At 43.8% G+C, this 27,080-nt stretch overlaps 1 protein-coding gene and 1 long non-coding RNA gene across 5 annotated transcripts in view; one reads left to right on the top strand and one right to left on the bottom strand.

Moving 5' to 3' along the window:
• Positions 1-27,080, bottom strand: part of Myo5b (myosin VB) — a 330,335-nt gene that overhangs the window by 236,591 nt on the left and 66,664 nt on the right. For 2 of the 4 annotated variants that reach the window (XM_006525715.4, XM_006525716.3), the window contains exon 1: positions 4,739-4,884. The exons of the other annotated variants lie outside the window; for them this stretch is intronic. In XM_006525715.4, coding sequence (XP_006525778.1) covers positions 4,739-4,789 — 51 coding nt within the window. In that variant the 5' untranslated portion in view covers positions 4,790-4,884. Of the gene's footprint in view, positions 1-4,738; positions 4,885-27,080 lie in introns of those variants that run through there. 4 annotated transcript variants of the gene reach the window in all.
• 1700120E14Rik (RIKEN cDNA 1700120E14 gene) overlaps positions 4,984-27,080 on the top strand; it is a 35,447-nt gene continuing 13,350 nt past the window's right edge. Inside the window, exons 1-3 of the long non-coding RNA NR_045368.1 lie at positions 4,984-5,045; positions 10,232-10,968; positions 12,855-13,550. This is a non-coding gene — a long non-coding RNA (RIKEN cDNA 1700120E14 gene). The remainder of the gene's footprint in view (positions 5,046-10,231; positions 10,969-12,854; positions 13,551-27,080) is intronic.

Genomic DNA, 27,080 nt, shown 5'->3' with positions numbered 1-27,080 from the left:
TTCATTTTTATTAAAAAATTTTTTGAGAATTTCACACATGAATTCTTTATTTACATAATTTCTACTCCTTCTCCTTTCTCCAATTTCTGCGTGTCTTCTATTCTTTCAACCTCATGGCCTACTCTTTAATTCTTATTAATATATATATATACACATACATATACTCTGTACTAAATCCATTTAGTGGTGCTCATATGTACATGTGTTTAGTAATGAGCACTTGGGATTAGATAACATATCGGGGGTCTCATCCCTTGAGAAGACTGATTCTCCTCTCAGCAGCTACTGGATTTCTATAGGGGTTTGTATAGGGGTGGGGTCTTATAAATTTTCTCCCACTGTCAATAGCATGCCAATTGGTACCATCATTATCAAGGTCTTCTTTAGGCAACCGTATTGTTGAGATTTCTTGAGTGTAGCCTCCCAGCCACGTCTAGAACACACTCTCTAGCAGCAGGTGTCTTGATCCTCTGGCTCTTGTAATCTTCCTGCCTCCTTTTCTGGAATTTTCTCTGAACCTTAAATGAAAGGTTGTGTTGTGCACCCCACAGTCACTTTCTGTCTGCATTTTGACCATTTATGGACTCCTGTAATAGTCTCCATCTAAAAGAGTTGGCAAAAGAGTTTTCTTTGATAAGAGGTAAGAATTATATTATCTGTGGGTATAAGGATTTGTATTTGAAAAATAGTTTAAAAACTACATTAGTTTGAAAAACTGACAGTAGTAGGTTCCCTCTAGGGTCTCTAGCCTTTCCATGTATGTAGATTTTGACTATGTTTAAAGTACCAGACAGGAGTTCCCTCCCATTGGGTGGGCCTTAAGTCAAATTACAGCGCTGTTGGTTACCCCCAAGATACTAGGCACCACTATTTCACTCTTGTGAGTGTCTTGCTGGGCTGGTTACTGTTGTGCTGCATATGCTTTGAGTCTAGGAAGGATTATTGGCTCAGCTTTATTTTTTTTCAATGCTGTTGGTTACTCCTAAGATACGAGGTACCACTACTGCACTCCTGAGGATATCTGGCTAGGCTGGTTATTGTTGTATTCCATAAGCTTCAGATCCGGGTAGGAATATTGATTGGTTCCCACCACCACCACCACCACCCACCCCTGGCATCTGGCATAGCATCTTCTACTATCAGAGTTAGACCTAGGGCTCCTAGGCCAGTTCCAGGTCAATCCCTCCAAGTTCTGTGACTGAATATCAAATACATGCTCTCTCACACTTGTGGATTCTGGATCTAAATCTTTAGGTTTGAGCATATAACCTAAAGCAACCAAAGAGGCCAAGAGAAAGGGACCAGGGTGATGTGGATGAAGAAGACACTCTGTAGAGGGGATGAGCAAAACACAGATACAATGAATAAGGAAATGGGGGAAGTGGTGGACTTTAAGTGCAGAGGGGAAGGGTAATGCAGAGGAAGGAAGAAAAGATAAAAAACACTAAGGATGTTTTGTAAAAACAGAAACTTAAGTATGTATGTATGTATACATACACACACAAACATATATATATATGTATATATATATATATATATATATATATACACACACATACATATATATGTATAAATATACACACACACACACACACAGAGTTTAAATAGAATTATGTCACTTATAAACTAACAAAATCTCCAGTGCCAGGCCTAGAAGTGTCCTTTGAGTTTTGGTCAGATGAGTCTAAGAGACACCCAAAATAATATGTCATTGCTGTTGCCCCTTTGCTGTCTGCCAGAACATGAAAGTAAGACCCTATTTCTCAAGGTATTACACACTTCAAACAAAGATCTTGGAGAAATGGCACTTTTCACTCACCAAAAGACTGTGGGATGCTATAGTGTTGAGAGGAGAGTGTTGCAGATCACGGTGAGGGTAGAGGAGAAGAGTACTGTAAGGAAGGATGCCAACGAGGGGGTATGGTCACCTGCTCTCTGAAATCTTGGGTATCTGCTTTGCCCTTGGGACTAGAACCTGAAGATCTTCCATTGAGGCACCTCCACAGCTTCTCCTTGGTGACATTTTCCAGGTGCAAAAGTCTTTCCTACTCTGTTACAACTTTTGCAAACCCAGCGCACGTCATTTCTTATTCTCGGCATCCAGGGAGAAGATCTCATACCCATCCTGATTAACAATCCCACATGAATAAAACATTCTTAGATCCATTAATTCACATAAATATCTAAGCACCAAGGTGGCAGGTGCCAAGGCACAGGGACGATAAGGAACCGTTCCTTGTGGCACCAACCAACACTTTTCAGTGCTTGGCCTCTCTTCAGTTCTCTGAGATCACAGGTAGTGTCACACCGAGATGTTAGACAATTATGTGAGTAGCCAATCATAGTATGAAAAGGCCAGTAGAGATGTTCCTTAAAGAGATGCCAAAACATCTGTACAAGTTAGGCCTTCAATATTAGCTGCCTAGCCTGAGTTTATATGGAGCTTGGCTACCGTATAAACAGCGGTCATTATCAGTAGATTGGAAAAGGTAGTTTTACAAAATGTTTGATGTCTTGGTACAAAGACCTTATATAGGCACTCTTCTCTGTATTCTGGTTTCCATCTGTCACAAAAGCATGGGCTTCAAACTGAATTTCTCAGCATGACGCCTGGTCTATAAACACCCTTTTAAAGAGTTTCACTATAAAATAGCACAGATATTTTTAAAATACAGAAAAGTTACAACAAGTATCCATAGCCTGAACACTCAGTGTTAATTTTTTTATCCAACTATGGAATTTATAAAACAAAAATCAAAATAAGACGTTACATCACATTTATGAGACTCATCCCTAACCCAACTGCCGTCTTCACCCTAAAACATGTCTGTTATGCTACCTTGACAGTGGGTTGACTCTTGCCCATGTTTGTGTGCCATAACTTTATAAACAGGAATCCTAGAATTTCTAAAATTCTGATTGTATATCTCAGATAAATGGTAACATAGTATCCATTCTGTAAATTTTAGAACCACCACAGACTTCATTATTGTTGCTATATGCATATCTAGTTCACCCATTTTAGGATTCCAGCATATGAATACGGTTATCTACCCATCCTGCAATTGCTGAGCTTTGACAAGTGTTTAACCACTAATTCCTCAAACTATCACTCACATGACTACGTGTGTCCTACACCATTCAGGCACTGGAAAAACATTCAGAAATTATATGACCTTTGAGACCAAAGGTAAAAAACTTCCTTGTAGAAATGCCAAGCAAATGAACTGGGTCTTTGTAAGAAGAGCTCACAAATAGACAAAGGCTGGGGAAATAACTCAGGGATATTACACATGGCAGACGAGCGCTCTATCCCTGAACAATGACCCAGCTCCAAATCTTTAGAAAATTCCTGTTTCCATCTAACTCTAAATTAGCTCATAAGGAATAAAATGGGGAGAGCAATATAATTCTTATGGCCTTCATTTTGATATATCCTCTTATATAACCCAAAGTTTACCCTCCTTCAAGGACCCTATTTTAAAAACAACAACAACAACAACAACAACAAACTATCACTTTATACTAATTGCCAGGATTATGCATTTGAGCACACTATCATTTAAAACATATGCATTCACACATACATCATTGTATAAAGTGATTTATAGCATGCAGTTCATCTCAGTCTTTCCCAGCCTCTGTTTTGCATGTCTATCTTATCTATACATTTAGATCATAAATTTCCTTGGAGGATGACTTGTGTATTATGCATCTTTGCTTCTTCCAAAATTCTTGGCTCAACTGAAGGCCTATGCCCATGCCTGACAAATCTTTGTTAATGAACTCTAATGCTCTCAGCTTCGGTAACAGCATGGGGGATGTCTCCCTACAATCATTTTTCTTTGTCAGTCATCTGACCAGAGTAACCTTCAGGAAGACGAAGCAATTTCCTTTTATAGCAACATTTAAAAGTACATTTTAATTTACTTTTGGTCAACACATAATCATATATTTTTATAGGCTACAATAAGACATTCCAGTACATGGACACCATTTAAAAGCATGGGGTGAGGGTGACTGTTGGTTTCTCTTCTCAAACATTTGGTTTTGGAACAACGGGAATCCTCTTGTATTGGTTTTTAAATATTCAATTGCTTGTTATAGCCATAATTGTCCTGAGAGCTGCAGGGCACTGGGAGTCATCCCTACATTCAGATCCAACCCTGTACATATTAACCAGGCTCTCCACTCCCAACTATATGCCTCTTTCCCTGAAGGTAGTAACCATAGTCCATTCTCTTAAGTAGAATTTTAAATCATGATCTGAAGATCAGTTTATAGAGACCATTAAGGATAAGAGACATGAGATATAAACCCAGTTTCTTTCTGAGGAAAATTAACTAAAGACCTTTGTTTGGCACACCTGAAACTTCCCCCCCCCACCCCCCGCCAAGAATGAGATCACTGGTCAGAGACACAGCCCAGAAGGATGTCGTCCAGTATTAATGCCCATCAGTGAGTGTGTCTCCATACCCACTTGGGATTCATGGTCAATGTGGTACAATCAGCATTTTCACTATTCTGAGAAATTACAACTATTGTACCAGGAGTGTGTTCTGCTCGTGCACCTGGTACCTCTAACTAACCTCTCTCTCTCTCTCTCTCTCTCTCTCTCTCTCTCTTTTTAAAGTCTTTGGGGGCATTGTTTTTTCTTAAATCAAAGATTTTCTAAAATATAACTCGAAATCAGTAGTGCTCAAGCTTTGGATGTGCTTCAAGTCTCCCTGCAACTGACCTGCCATGTACTATTGTGCAGCAGAGAGGACCTACTACCTCTTGGATCCATCCGGAAGGAGCATCACGGCATCACGGCATCACCACACCCCCCATCCCAGATCCACAACATCCCACAGGACTAACAAAGAACTTCCTTTATAGGGATGCAAACAAGCTATGTTCCGAGTTCCAAGCTGGAATTCAGAATTCGTTTTCTTCCCCCCCCCCCCCCCCCCCCGCCGTGGCAACCATCCTAGAAACGCTAGGTTCCCAGGATAGCCCAAACAGTCTGGATTCATAAAATGAATCTCAGGTCAACTCAGCAGGTATGTACCTGGGCCCCAGCTAAAGATAAGGAGAGCAAAGACTCTACTGGGAACATAGATATGGTGCAAACGCTGGCCATCGGATCCAATCAAAGTGGAACCAAGTCCTTGTCTGTCATTCAAATGTGCTGAGGTGGGGGTGGGTTATAAAGGACATGCTAAATGTCAGAAGGGCCATCTTAAAAGCCTTGATTAGTCAACGCGTATTTATTGGTGTAGATATCTATTTCCCTCCTATGTCTATACTGATAAACTACTAAATCGCCTTCAGTGAAGAGAGTTGGTATTTGAAACATATCTTAATGTTTTTATTCTTTCCCCTTCATTGCGCCCCTATCTTTGTGTCCTTGGAAATTTAGTCACAACCATCACCTTCGGTAATAGAGCTATAGTTTATAGATCAGACTTCGTAGAGGCCAGCACCCACAGATCTTAGCCATTAACTTGGCAGGGTGGTGCCAAGAGGTGGTGCACACTGGGAAAAGAGATGCTTCTAACCCAGAAATGCCAGCAGCCTCCAAAGTCATCTCAGCTCCGCTAACTTTTCTGTCTTATTGTCATCTGAAGCTACCTCTGCCATTGTACAGTTAAAAGAATATGATTGGTTTTTAAAATGAGCCCTCTGCCCCAGAGCCCCCTGTTTGAATACTACACCTAATAAAATGAAGCTCGGCAGCTTTGCCTTCTGTTCAGTTTCTATATATAGAATGAAACTTCCAAGTGCACATAGGCCTACCTTGAAGATACCCAGAAGCTTTCTATACTAATGGACTTACAGGAAAGAAGGGGGATGAGGCTAGAGAAGGCAACGGTTAGCCTAAAGGATGCTCATTCAGAGGCTATCCTCCAAAGGACTAGGGAGCAGGAGACCAATGAGAGACTGCTGGTTTAGGACAGCCCCAAAGAAAGCGCTCATTGGAGCTGTGTAGCCCAATCCTCTACCAGTAGACTTGGGCTATTTCAAGGCTGTTACTTCATGAGATTCATGCATCTGGTCTGCTTCTGCAGGTTTCTAATTTCAGCTGCAGAGTCAGAGTCCAGGAAATGAGGCAGACACATATAAAGGCCTTCAGAAACAAAGAAGATTCCAAATGAATAACTGCTTGCCTTGAAGGGATTTCAAATAAGAGGCTCAAAGATGGAAAGAAAAGATTAGAAGAAAATGATAGACCAAAAAACCCAGAGAAGCAGACACAGCCTGGAGCTGAAATCCAGAGAACAGTGATGCGGGGGGGGGGGGGGGGGGGCATTCCAGCATTTGACATTGAATGGACCTGATGAGAAAGGTTTGGGGATGAGCCCAAGGTCAGGCAGGGTAATGGGGAGGGGCCTAGAGTGTGCAGCTCCTGCTTCTGGGTCCTTTCTAACACTGCTAAGGCTGTGCATACAGTTTGTAACCTTGGTTAAGACTCAGTAAAATATCTTAGTCTACTCAGAGTAGTGTAGACTAGTAACAACAGTACTGTGGAGACCACAGGATGACAGAAATGGTGGTCAGCTGCTTAGCTGGACTTCTGAGACTTACTTTCCAACAGGGTGAACCTCCACTTCCTAAAAACCAAACAAAAACAAAAACCTGCCATCACAGATGAATGCCTGTGACATTCTGGGGCTCAGAGTAGAACAAGAGGGGACACTAGTAAGAAGGAAGGAGGCACAGAGGATGCTCTGCAGCAAGTGCCTCATTATTTTCTAATACATATTATTAGAGGGGAAGAGAGGAGGGGAGGGGAAAGGAAGGGGAGGAGGGGGAAAGAAAGGAAAGGAAGGAGGAGGGAAGGAAAGAGAACGGAAGAAAACAGAAGTGGAAGAAGAGGGAGAGGAGGGAGAAGGGGAAGAAAAAAGAAGAAGGAGGGAGGAGGGGGAAGAAGAAAAAGGAGTAGAACAGAGGAGAGTGTTAGTGACTCAGTCAGTTGTATATTAATTGTAAAAATCGGCTTTCTTCAATTTCCTCTCACCCAACCCACCAGAAGCATCGCCAGCCCCACCTATGAGCCTGGACTGTGCACTTCTCTCATCCTTCTGGAGCACACGGTATCTGGCCCCCATCCCTCACACATGGACCCAGTCTGCAGATTGTATGAAGGCAAATACAGCCTTGCTGTTGCTGATTCCCCATTTCGTTAACTACACGAGACCCATTAGAAGACCTCAAAAGGACTTGTATAATTGTACTAATCAAATTTGTTCCATCTGTGCTGACCTATAAAACCTCTTTGAACTCAGTAGGAGGCATTCTAAAACCTCTTGAGCCAGTGCAGTGCGACCAGATGAGTCCTAACTTGACTTAACCAAACTATTTAGATATACAAGCTAGAGTCTGTTAAAAACCATCCCTATAGAACAGGGATTCTCAACCTCTCTAATGCTGTGACCCTTTAATGCAGTTCCTCATGTTATGATGACCCCCCCAACCATAAAATTATATTTGTTCCTACTTCACAACTAAAATGTTGCTACTGTTAACTGTACTGTTAAAAAATCTGACATGCAGGATATCTGATATGCAACCCCTGAGAAAGGGCTGCTTGACCACCCCAAAGGGGTGGTGACCCACAGGCTGAGAACCTCCACTGTAGAGCAAAGTAGTCAATACACCTAACAAGAATGTTCCCTTCATCACCAATATCAGCAGTGGTTGCAAAGGACAAAACATCCAAGCCTCAAAAGGTTCCCTGCATGTCCTTGCTACCTCAACGAGCAGAGAGAAGTAGTTATAGGTCTGGTGGCCACAGGGGGCCCTCAGCACTGGATCATGTGCCTTGTAAAGTGGAGAGAAAGCAGAGGAAACCAGAGACATCTTGGTTTGGGAAAGAACTCACCAACCAGGAAACCAAAGCTCAGTCTAAAACAAAGAGGGTGCTACCACTGTTCTGTGACCAAGAGCATAGCATTGTAATGATGGGACAATGGCCAACTTCTTACAGCCTGGGCCACAACCAAGGTTCACAAGAGACTACTCAGGAGCAAGACAGTAACGCCTCCCAGAGAACTACCCACTGCAGCATCCCCTCCACAGTCTGATTTGCCTTGAACCTCCCATCAGGCAGCTCACGGTGCATGTTTATGTGGGGTTGTGTTTTACTGCACCAAAAGATAGGTGATCACGCTATACTGCTTTAAGCAGCTTGTTATTATATGCATGTACTGTTCAAATAACTTGAGAGACAGTGTGTCATGCTGTAGTTGTTGTTTTAAAGCAACAGGCACCAAACCCAGCCATCCTGTTGTCTAGCTTCTAGTTAAATTATAATATTGATATTAGGGGTCTCCAAAATCCTCCCAGAATCAACACTAGAGTACCGTAGGACTCAGCGCTTTCTCATGATGAATGATCCAAAAGGGAAGCCTTCCATGCTCATAGGTCTCAAGGCAGATTTCAAAACAGCTGAGCTGTGGTACCTATCAGCAGGATAGTTGGTTGCATAGAAGTGGACCACCAGGGAAAGGTTTCCAGCAGAGGCAGAATTTCAACAGAGGAAAAGGAAAGACATACTCAGACATGAATGGAGACAAATCTCATGCAGTAGATACCGCGCAGAGCCAGCTTTTCAGTGTGATCCAGGCAAGTCCATGCTCTCGGACCACGAGTAACTCAGAACCAGCAAATGTCCACTGAGCGGTGAGCCGAGAGTAGTCACCTGGGAGCAGCTCAGGTGATGGCACCTCGGATCCATGCAGCTTAGCTCCTGAACTCCAGGAGATGTCCCAGCAAGTTAGGTGACCTGTTCCCCAGGTGCCTTCCTCAGTACCCAGGCCACTGCCAAAATCATAAATGTGTACACTTCTCTGGATGACAGGAAGAGCAGTGACTTTCACGTGATGATCTCAGAATAACTACAAAGTGTACGTCCTTTGTGACCACTGTTAGAATCAAGCACACGCAGCCCATCTGGTTTCCCAGCTATCCATCTACCATGGGATCAACCCACATCTACTGAGCTGACATCTGAAGCTTCCCAGCAAAAACTAAGCATGTGGGTTTCCAATCTGAGAGATACCTAGGTCCTCGTCTCTTGAACCTACTGCTCAAAAAGTAACTGACATTGCAAAAGAAGACAGGAAGTGCCCATCAAGCATTGGAGCAGGGTGGACTTGGGGATGCTGAGCTACACAGTAGAGAGGCATTTTACAGAGGATGCCCTTAGAGGTTTCAGAATAGTCTAGTGACATGTGACCACTGTGTTTCAGGCCACTGGAGGCAGCACGGTGACAAGCAGAGGCACAGGACAGGGAGGAAAGAAGCTTGCCAAAGTGTCATGTTGAGGCTCCTTCTATTGCCACAGACCTGCCTCAGAGGCAGAGCCTTGCTTCCTTGCCTCAAAAGACAATCTAGCACATCACAGGTCTCATATCTAAGAACATGGATAGTCCAAGAACATGAGATCTCACCAAATTAGGAGAAATGTAGGCCTTCAAGAGGCATTTTGCAAGGAGTAGAGACATCTGTCATTGAATTTTACGCTGCTTTTATGTGGGACTGGACTTATGAGTCCTTTCAGTAACTGTCTGTGTACATTTACTGACAGTTTGACTAAGAAATAGAACATCTTGGACTTATTTCCCTTGCAAGGTCATCTGGCCTCACCAAGGCTAGTAAGCTTTTAATACTGGACATATAAAACTTATCCACTACCAAAAAACTCATTACCAATATTTAGTAGTACCCCCTCCCCACCCTGCGCCTCTCTCTCATGGGCTCTCTAGATTAGTTGGGGATACTCAAGGGAAGGCAGAGGAACCACAGTGCAGACAGAGACTCTCATCATCCTAGGCTAAACTCTAGATATTTGCTTCCTGCAACACGGTGGGCGCCTTCTAAGCTAACAGCCCAGTTACCCAGCCGGTATTTCAGCAGAGTCCTGGCTGCAAACTGGAAGAGTGGTTTAAGGTGGTATGTAAGTACAGGCCAATGACTGAGGCAAGGGGCATCCTTTCTTTGCTATGTGGGCACATCTGTTCACTATAGTAATTCTTAACTGATGAGTTCGCTTTCACTGTCAAGATTAAAGCAAAGTATTTTATGTGACATCTGCTTCTGCTAAATCAGACTCTCATTTCCCCCTGAGCTGTCACACTGAGGATGGGATAGGATACACGATGCCGGCTGTGCACATTCTAAAGTCACCTTCTCAGATAAAGGAATCCTAGCTTTCTTGATCTAACGAAGCCTCTACTCTTCTCAGTCAACAGATCTATTGAAAACAAGAGGATCTCGACGTCTAACACGCAAAGACAGTGTGTGAACTATGTCTAAGAGCTTCATTGTGTGGGCCAAGGAAGACTTTAGCCCTCTCTTCTCTCCACCCCGGAATCCCAGGACAGAGTCACTGGTATCAGAGTGTCAAGTGGTAGTGTTTATTGCCAAGCACGGTCATGGGTGTTAAAGAAGGCAGAGCCACAGACAGCGCGTCTATTCTCTCATCCCTGCAGACCAAGGAATCTGCAAACAGAACCAGGGCACAAGCTTCCTCAGTGCCGGGCTCTAACTTGGCCCACGGCTTCTTGAGGCAGAGGGCATTTCTCCGCAGAGCATGCTAACACTTCTTGATACTGATGTGGCCGGGAGAGAGCTGGAGACAATACCACACCTGAGACTATGCTGCGACTCCCTCTTTGGTTTGAGGCCAATCATTTACTAAGTGGCAACTAACTCTTAAAAGTAGGACACACAGGAAGCTGACAGTCCAAGCACCATTGAGAGATGAATAAGCTCTGGAGACTAGATCATGGTCTGGTGGCTTTGGTTAACAATACTGCATTCCAAACACAGCTGGAAGGTCTGGTGTGAGGTTGTCCTGCCACGTTAAGCCAGACACCAGACAGGAAACACCAATGGGACAGTGACACGTGGTCATAAAACCAACCTTAGCTGACCCCATGGAGGTATACACCTTAGGAGTATGTACTCTTTCAGAGTAAGGTAAGCACTTGAGTGCCCCACACCCAGAAACAGGGATAGAAGATAAAGGTATCTCGCCTTCCAGGAGAGAGGAGAGCAATCGCAAGGGTAGAGGGCTGAGGGCAGTCTAGATACAGACACAGGGTTTGGATATTATATCTAATATGGGGACAGAGATATTTGCTAACAGTACCAGTAAGGTGAGAAAACCCAAGGCTCTCTGGTCACAGGTCACTGAATGGGGTGGTTTGAGTAATCAGGTCCTCATAGACTTGTATATGTTCACATTTGGTTATTAGAAAGTGTCACTATTTGATAAGGAGTAGGAGGTGTGGCCTTGTTGGAGGAAGTATGTCACTGGAGGTAGAGGGGTGGGTTGCTCTGAGATTTCAAAAGTGAAAGCCAAGCCCAGTCAGTGGCTCTCTTTTCCTGCTGCCTAAGGATATGAACTTAGACCTCTCAGCCACTCCTCCAGTACCATGTCTGCCTGGGTGTTGCCATTTTTCTACTGTGATAATGGACTAAATCTCTGAAACTATAAGTAAACCTGTAATTAAATGTTTCTTTGACAAGACTGGCCTTGATCATGGTGTCTCGTCATAGCAATAGAACACTAACTAAGAAACCAAGTTGTCAACATACCAAGTTTCTGCAGGGCTCTATATGACAACTTGATCCTTCAAATGCTCAGATGTGAATACTTCCGGTAGCATCTCTTCTTATTAGCCCCCAGGCTGGAAGCAGACGGATAAGAGGCACCCCAGCCCTGCTGAGAGGCACACTAAACTCTGGCAATCATTGTCAGCAGTCAAGCAGCAACATTGGGGAAAGGGGGCATGGTTCAGGCTCAGGTGCAAGGACTAAAGTGGAACTCTGAGAATCACCATAACTCACCACACTGGGAACACTCAAAGGGGCACATAGGAACATCTGGTAATAGAAAGTAAAAATTTGAACCTGGGCCTTAAAAGAACTGTTTTCTTAGAGAGAAGGGGATACAAAGAGGGAAGAAGATGGAAAGGGAAAGGGAGGGAGAGAGGAGGGGAGAGGGAGGTGACAAGGGAACATAATATAACTGATAGGACACATGACCTTGGATCAGCTCCACTCAGTTTAAAAAACACAGGGAAAGCACACACCATAGGACGGGCAGCCTCATAGAGCGTCATCCTGTATGGTTTTAAATGATGACATTTTTAAAATGAGACTTGTAAAGACTACAAATTCCATGGCCCACCGCCTCAATTTGCAGCTGTGTATGTGCAATGAGATGGAAGGTTGACTCCCAGCTGCACGGCTGGTTATTCCTGCAGCCTGGGGATCCAGCGCTCCTTCCTGGCTTGCACACCACGTGGAACTGCACGGACATGCAGCAAGGCAAAGAAGTGCATCCTGGGTCGTCACTGTTTAGTTCTGCACATTTCTTATGTCCTAGAATGCATATTATGCACATACACAGCCAGCGTTGTTATCAGGGAATAAACATCTGTGTAAGTAGGAAGCCAAAGGATGTACCCTGGGGTCCTCCCAGCAAGCACTCCCTGACCTTCCATGGACAAGCTGCTATCCCTCCATCCTTTCTGAATCATTTCCTTTCATGTCTTAATAATCAGACCACAAACATGAAACTCTCCTGACCGCAGGGTCAAGGCTTGCCTGTACTTGAGCCCCCTAAGAATGTGGTTTCTTCGGTGGCTTGCTTGTCCCTTCTCCACCCTGAGGGCTATTTACACTTTGCTGTTGATAGAGTTCATTCTGTTAGCTCTTGTGTGCTTTGCTTCTATGTGACTGTAACTATAAGATACTAATTAGTATTTCTCATTTGTGTGTGTGCATGTGTGTGTGCATGTTTAGTTGTATGCACATGTATGTCTTCCTTGACCACTCTTCATCTTATTTTTTTTCAGACATGATATCACTGCACCTGAAAAGTCACAGATTTAGCTAGATCTGCTGACTAGCAAGCTCTAGCCATCCTCCTGCCTCTGGTTCCTCAGAGCTGGGATCGCAGGTGTCCACTACCACTCTTGGCTTGTTCTGTGAATGCCAAGGATCTAGGTCCTCACGGTTGCGCAATGAGTTCTTTAATGCATGAGCCATTTCCTTGGATCCTCTAACTCTCCAACTCAAATGTGACTTTTGTAACCTGAAAATGTTCACTCGAGTCAGTCACACTCCATGAACACAGAATCTCAAGGACAGGGACCAGTAAGGAAGCAAGCTGTGATAGCCAGCCTTGGTTTTCATCTTGACTCCATCTGGAATCATGTAACACCTAAGCAGCTGCACACCTGATTAGGATTTTCTTGAATGGATCATTTGAAGTGAGGGAAAGCACCCTAGATCTGGGTACATCGTGTACCCCCACGTCTAAGGACATGGAAGGAGGAGGCTTACCTTTTGGCTACCTGCCCACTCTCTGGCTGACAAACTCATCCTTCCTGCTGTTGGCCCATCATTTCACTGGTATTAGCACTGACATCTTTAGAATTCCACCACAGACTGAAGAGTACAGAGAGATCCAGCCGCCTGGACTGAAAAACTACGAGATTCTTGGCCTTTCTATTAGAAGACAGCCATTCGGACTCGCTAACCCACAACCTGTAAGCTGCTCAATAAATCCCCTTTATAGATAGATAGACAGGTAAATAGATAGACAGACAGACAGGGAGGGAGGGAGGATGGGAGGTAGAAAGATGGACAGAGACAGATGGACAAGAGAGGTAGTAGACAGACAGACAGAGAGATTGGTAGGTAGCTAGGTAGGTTGGTTGATTGATTGATTGACTAATTGATTTGTTCTATCGGTTCTCTTCCTCTAGAGACTCTGACTAAGAGCAGAGCTAAGGAACCCAATGTTACTCCATTAGCAGTGTTTCCAAAGATGTTTTTATGGGTCCGTAAGAACAATGGCTTCATTAGATCTGTAAACCACAGGGGATCCCAACAATACAGTATAAGGGTCCCTTTTTTTTTAATAAGTGAAACTTTTTAAAAGTATAGGATTGAGGCAAGAAATAGAAACAAGCACCTACTGTTTCTAACTAAAGAGCACGGTACTGCAAGCACGGGCCCTACATCCCAGTGGACCGCACTAAGGTAGCAGCAGACAGAAAGCTTCTTTAAAACAGTCGGCATGGAGTCAGGATCAGGTCACTGACCTCCCACTGGCAAGGTTTTCATCCTTGGATGAAGATCACATTAGGAAACAGTATCTTCTGTGATATTCCTGGGCCTTGTCCTTGATTAAGTAAATAATGTCACTCCTGCCCCTGCAAGCACACGCTCCCCCGATGCTGGTGCCAGCCACCCTAGTTAACTGCAATGGGCCACAGTGTGTGTGTTGTGGTGGGGGGAGATATGAAGGTATAGGGACTTGGGAGGAAGAGAGGGTTTGTTCAGTGGAAAGAGAATGATGAAAACCAAGATAATGGAAGAGATTATAACCATATATATGTGTGTGTATACACATATACATATGAATTTTTGAGTTAATAAATTTTTTTAAAATACTAAGAGCATTGGGATAGATAACTACTGCTGTGCTTTCTGATTGGTGGTGCTCAGCCTCCAATTTAATCACAGACAATCCAAAGGTGGGCAGAGAGGCTAGCACTGACAGGAGTCTAACCACTGTTATTTATATAAGAAGCATGTTCTTGCAAGAAACAAAAATTAAAGTGTGAAGATAATTCTATTCATGAATGACAGTCCCTACTCGCCAAGGGCATCAAGCAGTCAGCCATTTTCATAGATTAGTCAGAGACTGAGACAGGTATGTACCCAGTTTCCAGATCATAATTTATATTTGTAGGCAAAAAAAAAATTCTTCTATGTTTTATCCTTTTTGCAGTCTTGGGAGCAAATCCTTAACTAATACCACTAATACATGTCCTGTGGGTTAGAGAGAAAAATAGAACCCTCGGGGATCAGTCATAAGTGACATCTAGCGTGGCCACGACCCCTATCCCCAGTGCCGTGTTTGCAGAATCCTCTGTAACTATCCCTGTGAGTAGTTACCAAAATCTTCAGGTCTCTAGAGTGTGCTCAGGCTAAGCTCACTAACTGAGCATTAGAACTTCTGTTCTAGCTTCTTTAGAGCATCTAACCGATTGAAGGGCTCTGCTCTTCACCCAGGACAGCCCCTCTCCTAATAACACATTCATGTTGGAAATAATTAAGACTCACCTGAGGAGTAGGAAGGGGGAAACTGTAATCAGGATAAATATATATATATATTTATTTCTTATATGTAAGTACACTGTAGCTGTCTTCAGATGCACCAGAAGAGGGCAGGGCATCAGATCTCATTACAGATGGTTATGAGCCACCATGTGGTTGCTGGGATTTTAACTCAGGACCTTCGGAAAAGCAATCAGTGTTCTTAACCACTGAGCCATCTCTCCAGCCCCCAGGATGTACTTTCAATAAAAGGAAAAGGAAGAGAGTCCGCTCATCTGAACACTATGTGGCACCTTACAGAGTGCCTACTATGTGTCAGACAGGGTCCAGGGAAGCCAAGAGCACTCTTCAGATAGGAGACAAGCTGGGCCAAGGATGCCTCAGTGGCATTGTGCGTGCCTGGTACACACAGGCCCTGAGACTGATCCACAGCACAGGGCAGGAAAAGATTGGAACAGCCTCGTGGACCAATAGGATGGCTCAGCAGTAAAGATTCTTGCAGTCAAGACTTGATGACTTCAGTTTGATTCCCCCAGAATCCAGGTAAAGGTAGGAAGAACAAGTTAGTGAACTCCACAAGACTGTTCTCGACCCTCTACATGCAAGCATGCATGCACAGCACCCCTGGACATGGGCACAGCCAGACAGACCACACACACACACACACACACACAGCATTTGTGCTGACTCATCCTGGTAACCCAGGTACTGAGAGAGACTCATCAAGAGGCAAGGCAAAGCCCCTTCTTTGCCAGCCGGCTACCTACGCCCATCACACTGCATCCCAGGGAAGCTGTGGCTGCAGCTCGGGTTCAGCACACCAGCTAAGCTCAGCAGCAGCACTTGGAGCACTCAAGGGTCAGTGTGGCCCATGACGGGCCATGTCAAGACTCCATTCCTATCTGTCGCAAGCCAAGGAGGGCCCTCTGGTACCAGCTCTTCCATCTGTGTTCCTCTGCTATAGCATTAACTCCTTAAAAGCAGTGTACTTCCAAGCTAGAACATAGTAGGAACTTGGCATCTATGTGAAAATAAGCACTGAGGAGTGACAGTAACACTGTAGTCATGATACTCCTGAAAAATGAGCCAGTTGCTGCAGCCACCCCCAGCAGAGCATCTTGCTTCTCCGCCACAACAATGCTAAAACAAATGGGGCCATTTATTTCAATAAGACACTTATTAACACAACACAATCCCCAAATCACAAACACCCAGGCCTATCACCCACATTAAAGTTTAAAATAGTCTTGTTTAACAAAGGTTAGGCGATGCTGATTGCCTATGAATAATGCACAATTAGAATATATTCTCATTGCCAGGAATTAATGGTTGTTTGCTGAGATATTTTAGTGGAGCCTCAGGCTCCCTGCCCAGCCCCACCACCCACCTGCTGAGTGACAGGAGGGATTCTCAGGGGCTCCCCATCTTTACTCTCAAAGGAGCACCATGCTATGTTGGTCAGCACTGTTATAAGTGCCCCTTAGAGGACAGTGATCCAACCCCATCCCTGGGGAACTCCGTTCTAGAGCAATGCCAGGGAGCGCTGTGACACCAGCCACTCTGCCTCCTGACTTCCAGTCTTTTCCTTCTGTGCTGTGCTGTCCTCATTTCTGCAGGGTCTGGAGGCAGATAGCTTTTTCACATTAGTATGAAAAGATGCAGGCATGTGCACATCAGAGAAAAGCCTATCTCGGGGCTAAGGAACACTGCTCTGTTAGGATTCCGTCAAGTCAGAGAGCTGCTTCTCCCTTTCCTGCTGTCCGAACACCATCAGCTGTGGCCTTGTCACAGGCTCAGATGGGGCATTTTGTTCCTGCACATTAAAGGACACCCAGGAAAGCATTAACTACCCAAAGATAGGTATGCTAGGGCTTTAAAGTCTGAAGTTAGCGCCAGAGTTTTGAAGGGAACTCCTCCAAGGCCCACCTCGGAAAGCTGCTAACCACTCCCCTCAATGTCTTTGATTGTTACCCTCTTTGGAAGTAATTCAGACTGCTCTCCTTATCTCCCAGGAATCGCAAATGCTGTTTTAGCTTAAAGAGCCTGGAAGCTGAGCTTCTGTCCAAATCCTAAAGAGCTGCTACAGCTACTGCAGAGAGAGCGAGCACACAATTAACTCATTTTATTGATTTCCCAAGTTCATTCCTTACACCGAGCAAATGAGATCAGATTTCAACAGATTAAACTTCCATTTCACAGCCCCGTTTATAGCATTAGAATCTCCCTGCCACCTGAGCCTCCTTCTCGTCCATGGCCCAGTGCTTAAAGCCCTAGCATGCCTGCTTACTGCTTCGGCTGGCTCAGCACTGTCAAGTCCATAAAGTAATACACAATGGCAGTGGGCGGGTGTCATCACCATTTTTAGATGAGTAGATTGAGGCACAGGCCACCGTTTTTCAAATGGTAGAGCTTAGTTTTCATTTATGGAATGTCAATGCCCTTCATTATTATGCTCGATTTAGGTTGTTTGCAATGCAAGAAATGTACAGAAAGACAAGGTACAGAGGCAGGCAAGCAAGGAGTAAAGGCGGTCCATCTGCACCTCCGCTGTGGCCAAGGCTTCAGCTCACAGTCCCCTAGCCTAGGCCTTTCCCGGTTTTCCAGTAATTCCTCACCAGGTTAGACGTGTCCAACTCACTCACTTAAGGAAAGAGCCGTCTAAGTACCCAAGAGAAGGGCAAGCATATCAACCTACGTGTTCTAGTAATGAGCAACTACAGAACCTATTTCCAGGTATGGGGTATTTTTCCCAAACCCTTGGTGCTTGCAGGGGCATTTCGCACTACCCAAAACAACAAATAATTCTTAAGAAAAACAAACAGTAATCGCTATTTAGACTGGTAGGCAGTCTAGGCGAACAAGTAGCCAGTCCACAGCATATCATCTATGGGCTCAGACCAGGGAGGCAGGAGGAGGAAGATGGGTATAAATCCAGTTAGAGGGGCAGAGGCCCTCAACACAAGTTCAGTGCAGCTTTGTCTGACCCCCACCAGAGCCAAACGGGCCATCAATACTAAGCCAACTTGAGCTCCCAGAGCACACACAAATGTGAATTTCCTACCGATTAAGTCAATGAATCTCTTCCTGGAGGAAGGTTTAAAGTGGTGGAGTGGTCAGTTTTTTTTATTTATTTATTTATTTATTTATTTATTTATTATATGTAAGTACACTGTAGCTGTCTTCAGACACTCCAGAAGAGGGAGTCAGATCTCATTACGGATGGTTGTGAGCCACCATGTGGTTGCTGGGATTTGAACTTAGGACCTTTGGAAGAGCAGTCGGGTGCTCTTACCCACTGAGCCATCTCACCAGCCCGAGTGGTCAGTTTAATAAATGAAAATCTAAGAAAACCCAAGAATAACCTTTTAAAACATCCCTGTAATCCTGAGACCAAGGCTCTCAACAACAGAACCAAAAGGAACTGCTGTCACTCCAGGGAGACATCACTACTGTCCTTTCACCCTAAGCTGATGCCCCAATCTTCACATGTACCTGATGGTGGGGGATCCCTCCACAGCCAGCTTCCTCGTGCTATCAGGATGGAGCACTTGGAGGTACTGAGTAGCTTTTACCTTTTATTTTGTAGTCAACGGCCAGAATCTCCACACTCCACAATCTACACTGTCACCAAGTGAACGCATGATGAGCAAGACACTCATTTCCCAACCCAAAAAGGAGAGCTCAGACACAGCTTAGAAGTAGTTGTGCCAATAACGAGCACTCGGTTGAATTATTAAATTGGAATAATTTACTTGTACAGCACGAGAGCTTTCAGCTTTAACTAAAAAAAAAAAAAAAAAAAAAAAAAAAAAAAAAAAAACAAACAAACACAAAAACAAAAAACAAAAAACAAAACAAAACAAATAAAAACAACAACAACAACAAAAAACACTAGCTGCATTTGAGGTCTCCAATGTGTCAAGTGCTCAGTCAACACGTTGGGAGACAAGGCAATCCCTGGTCTCAAGAGATTGAACCTTGCTTGAGCCAAAACAGCTGATTCCAAACTATGGTCCTTGGGCCAGCATCAGCATCAGCTGAGCATGTTCTCAAGCCCCGTCTGAGACCCACTCAGTCACAGACTGAGTGTTGACCAAGCCCTCTAATAACACTGAGACACCTGAGGAAAACCGAGGTTCAAAAAGCAAGACATACAAAAGTCAGCACAAGGGAGAGAGAGCACCTGCTCTTCTCTAGCTGTGAACACATCCCACATGCAAGCTACACGTGCAAGCTCCTGGATGCTATCACACTGCTGCCACAATAAATACCACTAAGTACCAGAAAATGCCATTTTGCTGTGAGAGAAACCTCAGTCCTATACTCTGATAGGTAATCGCTGTACACTTTCCTGTGTATTTGCTAGTTCATTTCAAAATCTCTCCCTTCTGTTTTAAGGAGTAGGAGTCAGGACTAAGGACGTTCTACTAGTCCTACTTTAGAGAGTTTAAATTGAGTAAAAATATGTCCAAGGCCCTATAAAAGCAGATAACCACAATGAATTTCTATAATCACATTTTTTAAATGGTAGAGTCGTGGATCTGAACTCTGAGCTTTCTGCAAAGTCTTTCCATAAAGATCCATCAAGGGCGTGGCAGTCTCCCCCATAGCTTTGTAAAGCCTGTCTCCCTCAGCCTGGGACCAGGTCAGAGAGAACCCTTTCTGACCTCTAAGCACAAGAAATCGGTTCCAGAAGATATCGGCTATGAAATCTTTAAAGTGTCGGTTATGTAATTCTGTATACCTTATCTCCCCAGGAGTCTCTCTCTCTAGACCAGAACCCATCACATAAAATGAGAGAATAAGCTCTTTAAGTGTTCTGTAAAACCCAAGGGGTGGGGCGAGTGCATGTTCAGGGCATTCTATTGACAGGCACTGCACTGCCCATCAGAGCAGGAAAGAAAGGGAGAAAAGAAAGAGGCAGAACAGCACCCCAGCGTTTGCCCCTAATGGAAATGATATGCTTGCTAAAAACAGCCCTTTCCCTAGAAGCCCTCCCAGGCTTAGGCCTGAGCCCACACAATGACTCTCCGCTTATATAACATCACCACCACGTGGCACCTCATGCCTTGGCCAAGGGGCTCTTCATCCAGCATGAACAAGAAGCACTTACTGCACAATGGAAATAAAGCTGAGTGCGGAGCACTAATCTCCTCCCCCAGACCACTTGAACTGCCAGATTTCGTGTGGAAGTGAAAGGAAGACTAATGGGCTGAAGTGTATGACAGCCATACATTACCGTGTGCCTAATGAAAATGGCCCTTTTATTACGGCCTCAGCCTCTTCCCCTCAATGCAATCAGGAAAATGTTTGTTAAATGATGACAACTCAATAGAATACGACTTTAAAAAAGACCCTCAGACCCAGCTACAGTCCCAACTCCCTAAGTTTTTTCCATATGTTCCTGATTCAACCCTAAAAGGCCTGGGTCGTCCAAATAGGGACAAACTATGAACAACAGTGTCTTCAGCTACAGGGGGAATAACTATCTGCCACGAAGACATGTTTCCAACCTGAACCTATGGAAAGTGTCAGGGAAGGACCCCCACAGATTTTAGTAATTTTAAATATGTATCTTTCCTCCAAAGGGCACTTAGCCAAGAGCCAAGGCTGAAGCTCATGTGAATTGCATGTTTGCCAACCACCCTGGAGGGCTTGCTAAAATAGTGTCACTTTTCATTCTTAGTTGGACCCATGAATTTGCATTTCTTCTTTTAAAAAGTTTTGTTAATTACTTTACTTTTACATGTATGAGTGTTTCCTGCATGTATGTATGTGCACCATGTGTATGCCTGGTACCCTTGGAAACCAACAAAGGGTGTTAAATCTCCTAGAACTGGAGTTAATGGATAGTGGTAAGCCACCATATGGGTACTGGAAAACGAACCTGGGTTCTCTGCAAGAGCAACTATAAACGTTGGGTGGTATGTAGAAGTAAGTGGCCACCAGATATAAATATGCTTTTATTTGACAAATGTAATTGTCATCTCAGAGGCTTACTGCTGAAGAAGTTCACCATTTCTAAGTTTTTTGGTTTTTGTTTTTACTCTGGTTGGTCAACCAGATGTTCTGGCCCAAATGCCTCTCCAATCTGACTGATTCAATCCTGCTTTTCTTGGCTTCTGACTGAAATGCTCTGCCTGGTCTCATGTTAACTTTGGCAATATGTTCTCATCTTCTGGATCATTCTCATTCTCTGGGTTGTTCTGTTTTTACCCACAACCTGTCTGTAAAACTGTCCCAGTAAAACTGCCTCCCTCTCTCTTGGGAGTTCTCATGAGAGTTGAGCATATCCTGTCTGACTCATTCTGTCAAATCTTTCTCTGATTCATCACTTTGTCTGTTACTCACTTAGAAATCACTTTCAAACAGATATGCTTCCTTCTACAAACTAACTTTACCTTCATTGTTAGGGATTAAAGGTGTGTCCTAAGGGTGTGTCTGTATTCCAGCCAGATCACACTGTAATCCCGGTGTGTCTAGATTCTGGCCAGATCATGTCTTTGGATGTGATTCCTTGACAGAGCAACCAGGTTGCTCAATTATAATTTCTCTACAAGCAACAAATGTTATGAATGAATGAGCCATTTCTCTTGTCCCAGAGCCCATATTTCCTACAAGTGTAGGAGCTGCTGTTGTTGATCACTATGGACCATGGGAGGGACAGGATGAGCCTCAGTTGTAGCTCATCCACTGTGCTGCTGAAAGAACAGGAGGTAGCTATTGGCCTTCCTGGAAAGCCTAAACCTGTCTTCACCTTTTCTTACCTGCAAATGGATGCCTAGGGGACTTAGTGGCTGAATTCCTGGGATTGTTTATCTAATTTTAGCATGCAGTATTGTCCTCTGGAAGGCTTGTTGTAACTGAGTCCTGGGTTCCTCCCCACTTAACTACATCCTGCAGGCTTCGGTAGGCCCTGGAGACTGGACTTCTGACCAGGCCTCTCATGATGCTTCCCATGATGCCAGTTCTGCTACCTAGCAGCCATTGTGAGCAGCTCTGTCCTACAGCATGTGTGGGTCCTCCTTCTCACTGATAAAGATGCCCTTGGGGCTGTATGCATAACAATTCTGAACAGAAGACTGGGTAGCAATGACCCTACAAACTTCCTATCTTTCAGCTTAATTATTTTAAATTCTCCATTTTCTCTCCATGCTCATTATGACAACAGCTGCATTCCATCTCCCTAAACTTTTTGTCTGTGGATTTTGAGACTGCTGTCACTGCAGACAGGGTAATCTTGTGGACTGGGGAAGTTTCCTGTTCAATGATCAAACTAGTATGCACAGCTGGGTCACAGGGAAATTCAACTGGGAGGTAAAGTCTCTGAAACTGAGGCATCAGATCTGTGGCTTGCCCAAAGTCTCAAGAGCCAGTGAGTAGCAAAGATTCACTCCCTTGACCTCCAGTTACAGAACTTGTATGGTTCCTTTTCTGCTCTAAGAGAGCGTGTAATAAAGAAAACCTGCAGCAGTCAAGCCAGACTTCACAAGGCAGCCCATCTTTTTCAAGTGGTTTCCCCAGGCATTTGTTAAAAACTTATTGGGAGGGGAAAAAGACTGGAAGGGATTCTGCCAATAAAAACAATACTTTTGACTTGGGTACATTCTAATAGAAGAAACACCTATTATTTTTCAAATTTCTCATACAATATATTTTGGTCATTTTCTTTCCCCTACTCCAAGTCCTCCTGTATCCTTCCTACCTACCAAATTCATATTCTCTCAAGAAATAAATAAATATAAAAAACAAGAAAACAAAGCAAAAAAAAAAACCAACAAAACCCTTCAAACCATTAAAAAAAATATATATATATGTGAAGTTCATGTTGTCAACTACTCCTGAGCATCAGGCCTGTCCTAGAGTATGGTTGATAGACCCAGTGTCATTCCAGAGGAGAAAATTGGTTTCCCCTCTCCCAGAAGGAATCAATTGCAAACAGCTTCCTGGTTAGGGATGCAATTTTGTACCCACTTCCCATTGTCCATGCTGGAGATTTTGTCTGGCTTGAATTTGTGCAGGTCATGTGTATATTGTTAAGTCTCTATGAGTCCATATGTGCATCAGCACTGTTGTGACTATAAGATGTTTCTTCCTTGGATCCTGGTAACTGGCTCTTACTATCTTTCCACCTCTTCTTCTGCATAGATGCTCAAGCCTTGAAGGGGGTCTCATAAAGACATTCCATTTAGGGCTAAGTGCTCCAAGGTCTTTCATTGTCTGCACATTGTCTAGTTGTGATCTCTGTGTTAATTAGCATCTTCTGCTAGCAGGGTCCAGGAGTCATTTTATTGCTATGTCCATTTAGCAGAATAATGAGCACAAGGATGGGAGGGCAAGGTAACAGAAAGAAAATGGAGAGGGACAACTAACACCAAAGGCATTTTTGGTTTCCATTATGGAAACGCATGACTCTAGAAGCTTCCTAAAATGTGTAAGAGGAACTCAAATGGAGTTGCTATATAATCAGGGAGAGAATGCCCCAACTAGATATCACATGATACCAATTGTCTTATTTAGGGTTTTACTGCTGTGAAGAGACACCATGACCAAGACAAGGCTTATAAAGGACATTTACTTGGGGCTGGTTTACAGGTTCAGAGGTTCAGTCCAGTATGATCAAGGTGGGAACATGGCAGCATCCAGGTAGGCATGCATGGTAAAGGAGGAGTTGAGAGTTCTACATTTTCATTTGAAGGCTGCTAGCAGAATACTGACTTCCATGGAGCTAGGAATAGTGTATTAAAGCCCATGCCCGTAGTGACACACCTACTCCAACTAGGCCACACCTACTCCAACAAGGGTGAGTCTTAGGAAGGACATCCCAGCCCTTTAGGTCCAGCATTTTCTCCTCCAAGTATACATGTGACCTTACATGGGTGTGTCATATAAGAGTCTCCATTCCACCAAATCAGGAAGAATGAACATCCCTGCTTGACCAGAGACTATAGCATAAGTCTACCCAGTGAGGAGCTGACTGTGTGCTAGGGAAGACCACTCTCCTAATTCATGCCTCTAGGCCAATCTTCCTTTCAAAAGAACATGGACATGAATGTTACTTTCCAGTCAGCTGGGGGATAGTAAACACTGACCCCGCTCTGCCGGGACACCTTTAGATGTCCACAGAGCTCCGCCAGCCTTCTCCACTGAGTTATCAGGTCAAGCCCAGGTCTGCTGCCAGTTTCCCACTCACTCTCTCCTCTGGGCCTTGTGCACACACCACTCCTCATAGTTGAAATGCTTTCCACTCTCCTCCCTGCTTCTCACATTCCTCCAGAACTAGTCTGGATCCTTCCCTTGAAGTCTTTCTGGTCTTTCTGCCCCGAGAGTCTTTCTCTTTATTGATCCTTGTAAGTGCCTTCATGGAGCCCTGTTGAGCTCCTCAGGGCACTGCCAGCCTCCACCATGAATCCCCAGTATGCATCCAGTGTACCTAGAGGGCTGGAGTTTCAGTGTAGACATCTGCTCCCCTTCCAGTATATTCCAGTCTTCATCTCCAGCATCCAGTTCCCACATGGATATAATAAACATGGTTAGAATACATGGATTCCTCTCTCTATGGAGAAAGATAATTGAGTTATAGCATCACCTTTTTAAATAAAATTGTTATGTAGGTGTGTCTTTAAACACATTCAGGATGTGAAAATCAGGCTGATCTAAAAGATACAATGGGTGGTTAGACAAGATTCACCTGAGGACATTAAATATCAGGTTTCCATGCATTTAAAATAGAACCCAGTCTTGCATCAGCTCATATTCAATTCACATTTCCAGAGCATTATCACCAAGCAAAGGGACTACTAAGAGTCACTATAGTTGAGGTTTGCCATGTGAGTTCTTCAACCTCAGGGTTCAGTGTAACCAAGAAATACCCACTCGAAGGCACAAGGACAAAACAAAGACTCTGGCTCCACACACATATATAAAGATGCTCCCTCTTCACTAACTCAGAAATCCAGTACAGTGATGTTCCCAGCAACTGAGTCTTGCCTTTCAGCTGTCTCAAGACATAGCTATAGACCCCCAGGACCCTTGTAACCACGAACGATCATTTTTTATCACAGCATGTCACATCTTCACAGTTGACTAAAATATTTGAAATAGAAGTCACCTTTACTTTGTTTTACCTACTAACAAGGTTCAAACTGCCTATGGAAAGCACATGAGCCTGGGAGTTAAGTTTGAGCCCTGAGCTGAACCCCAAAGCTGCTACTGAGCCACTTAAGTAACTTCAAGTACACAATTCACTCTTGCTGGGCTTCACCTGTGCTTGGAGGCATGAAAGCTAAGCCTAAAAGACAGAAACCACCAGAGCGATGAGCACAGAGGCTACATCCATCAGCTGTTGTCACCACCGAAGAATCTTTTGCCCCATCCTATGAAATCATCTTAAAAGAAGGAAGCAGGTGGCTCCTTCTTGATGCCACTCAACTAGAAACCCAACCTGAAATACAAATCAAAATTGCAAGGCAGAATCACAGTAGAATAGCTAAATACTGAACAGTGGCAAGCAGTGGCTGTCACCATAGATGTGAAGAAACCAGAACCCGCAAACACTGCCAAATGCGAAGCGATGCAGTGACTACAGAAAACTGAAGCCACTGCACACAGAACCATAGGACTTGGGAAATCTGTTCTTAAATGTATATGCAAGAAAATAGGTATTCAAAGACTTTCCCATGATATAAACAGCAGGAAAAAAAAATCCATGATATCAGAAGATGAAAGCAACCCAAATGTCAATCAGCTAAGGAATGGATAAACAAAGTATAATGCAGTCAGCACAGATCAATCACAGTCATTCCATAGGCTTATCAATCAAAAGGAATACTGCTCTCCTCCTATACATTCCAATGTGAATAAAGCAAAAAAAAAAAATGTGTTAAATGAAAGAAGCTAGAAAACAAACAAAATCTCTTACTTCCACTAATATGAACTATCAAGGAGGAAAATATTCATATAGACTGCAGATTAGCAGTAACCCAGGGTTAGCAAGAGGAATGGATACAGTCTCCCTTGTGGGTGAAATAAACATTTTGGAACTCGAGAGACATGTCACAGATGTTGAGCATGCTGAATCCCAGGGAACCGAACATTTAAAAACAATGTCACCGTTTGGAGGCTGATTATGGGATGGATCCCCAGATGTGGCAGTCTCTAGATGGTCCATCCTTTTGTCTCAGCTCCAAACTTTGTCTCTGTAATTCCTTCCATGGGTGTTTTATTCCCAATTCTAAGAAGGGGCAAAGTGTCCACACTTTGGTCTTCGTTCTTCTTGAGTTTCATGTGTTTCGCAAATTGTATCTTATATCTTGGGTATTCTAAGTTTCGGCCATCAGTGGAAAGAGAGGCTCATTGGTCGTGCAAACTTTATATGCCTCAGTACAGGGGAATGCCAGGGCCAAGAAATGGGAGTGGGTGGGTAGGGCAGTGGGGAGGGGGACAGTATGGGGGACTTTTGGGATAGTATTAGAAATGTAAATGAGGAAAATACCTAATTAAAAAAAACAATGTCACTTAGACTTTTTTTAAATTAAAGTTCTACAAGATAAAGGCATTTCTGGTTGAAGGCAGTGTGTACAGTACCATTGGGGACGCATCCTTCTGATAACCACCAGAAGCCTGTCTACATGGCCATCAGGGTTGATACAGGCACTATTCTCCCGTCTGGCAGCCTTATGGAGTATCTGAATCAAATAATTGCTTTGTGTGCATAGCTCAAAGATACATACCATCTATAGAATAGGGAGCCCCTGCAAAGCTCAATCATTTCCATGACTGCTAACAGCACTGCCTAGGAACTATGTCTATTTAAAGACCATTTCTACCACAGCATGTTATTTGCACTTTTATTCTGCTTGGGAAATTTGACTGACTAAACTCCCATATAAAAATTATAAAAAGCCATATGATTAGCACAAAATGTCCCTGTGCCTTGTGTACCGCCATGG

The sequence above is a fragment of the Mus musculus genome, chromosome 18, assembly GCF_000001635.26.
Source record: "Mus musculus strain C57BL/6J chromosome 18, GRCm38.p6 C57BL/6J".
Lineage (NCBI taxonomy): Eukaryota > Metazoa > Chordata > Mammalia > Rodentia > Muridae > Mus > Mus musculus.
The sequence above is the reverse complement of the archived record's forward strand: the minus strand, read 5'-3'. Positions and strand labels throughout refer to the sequence as shown.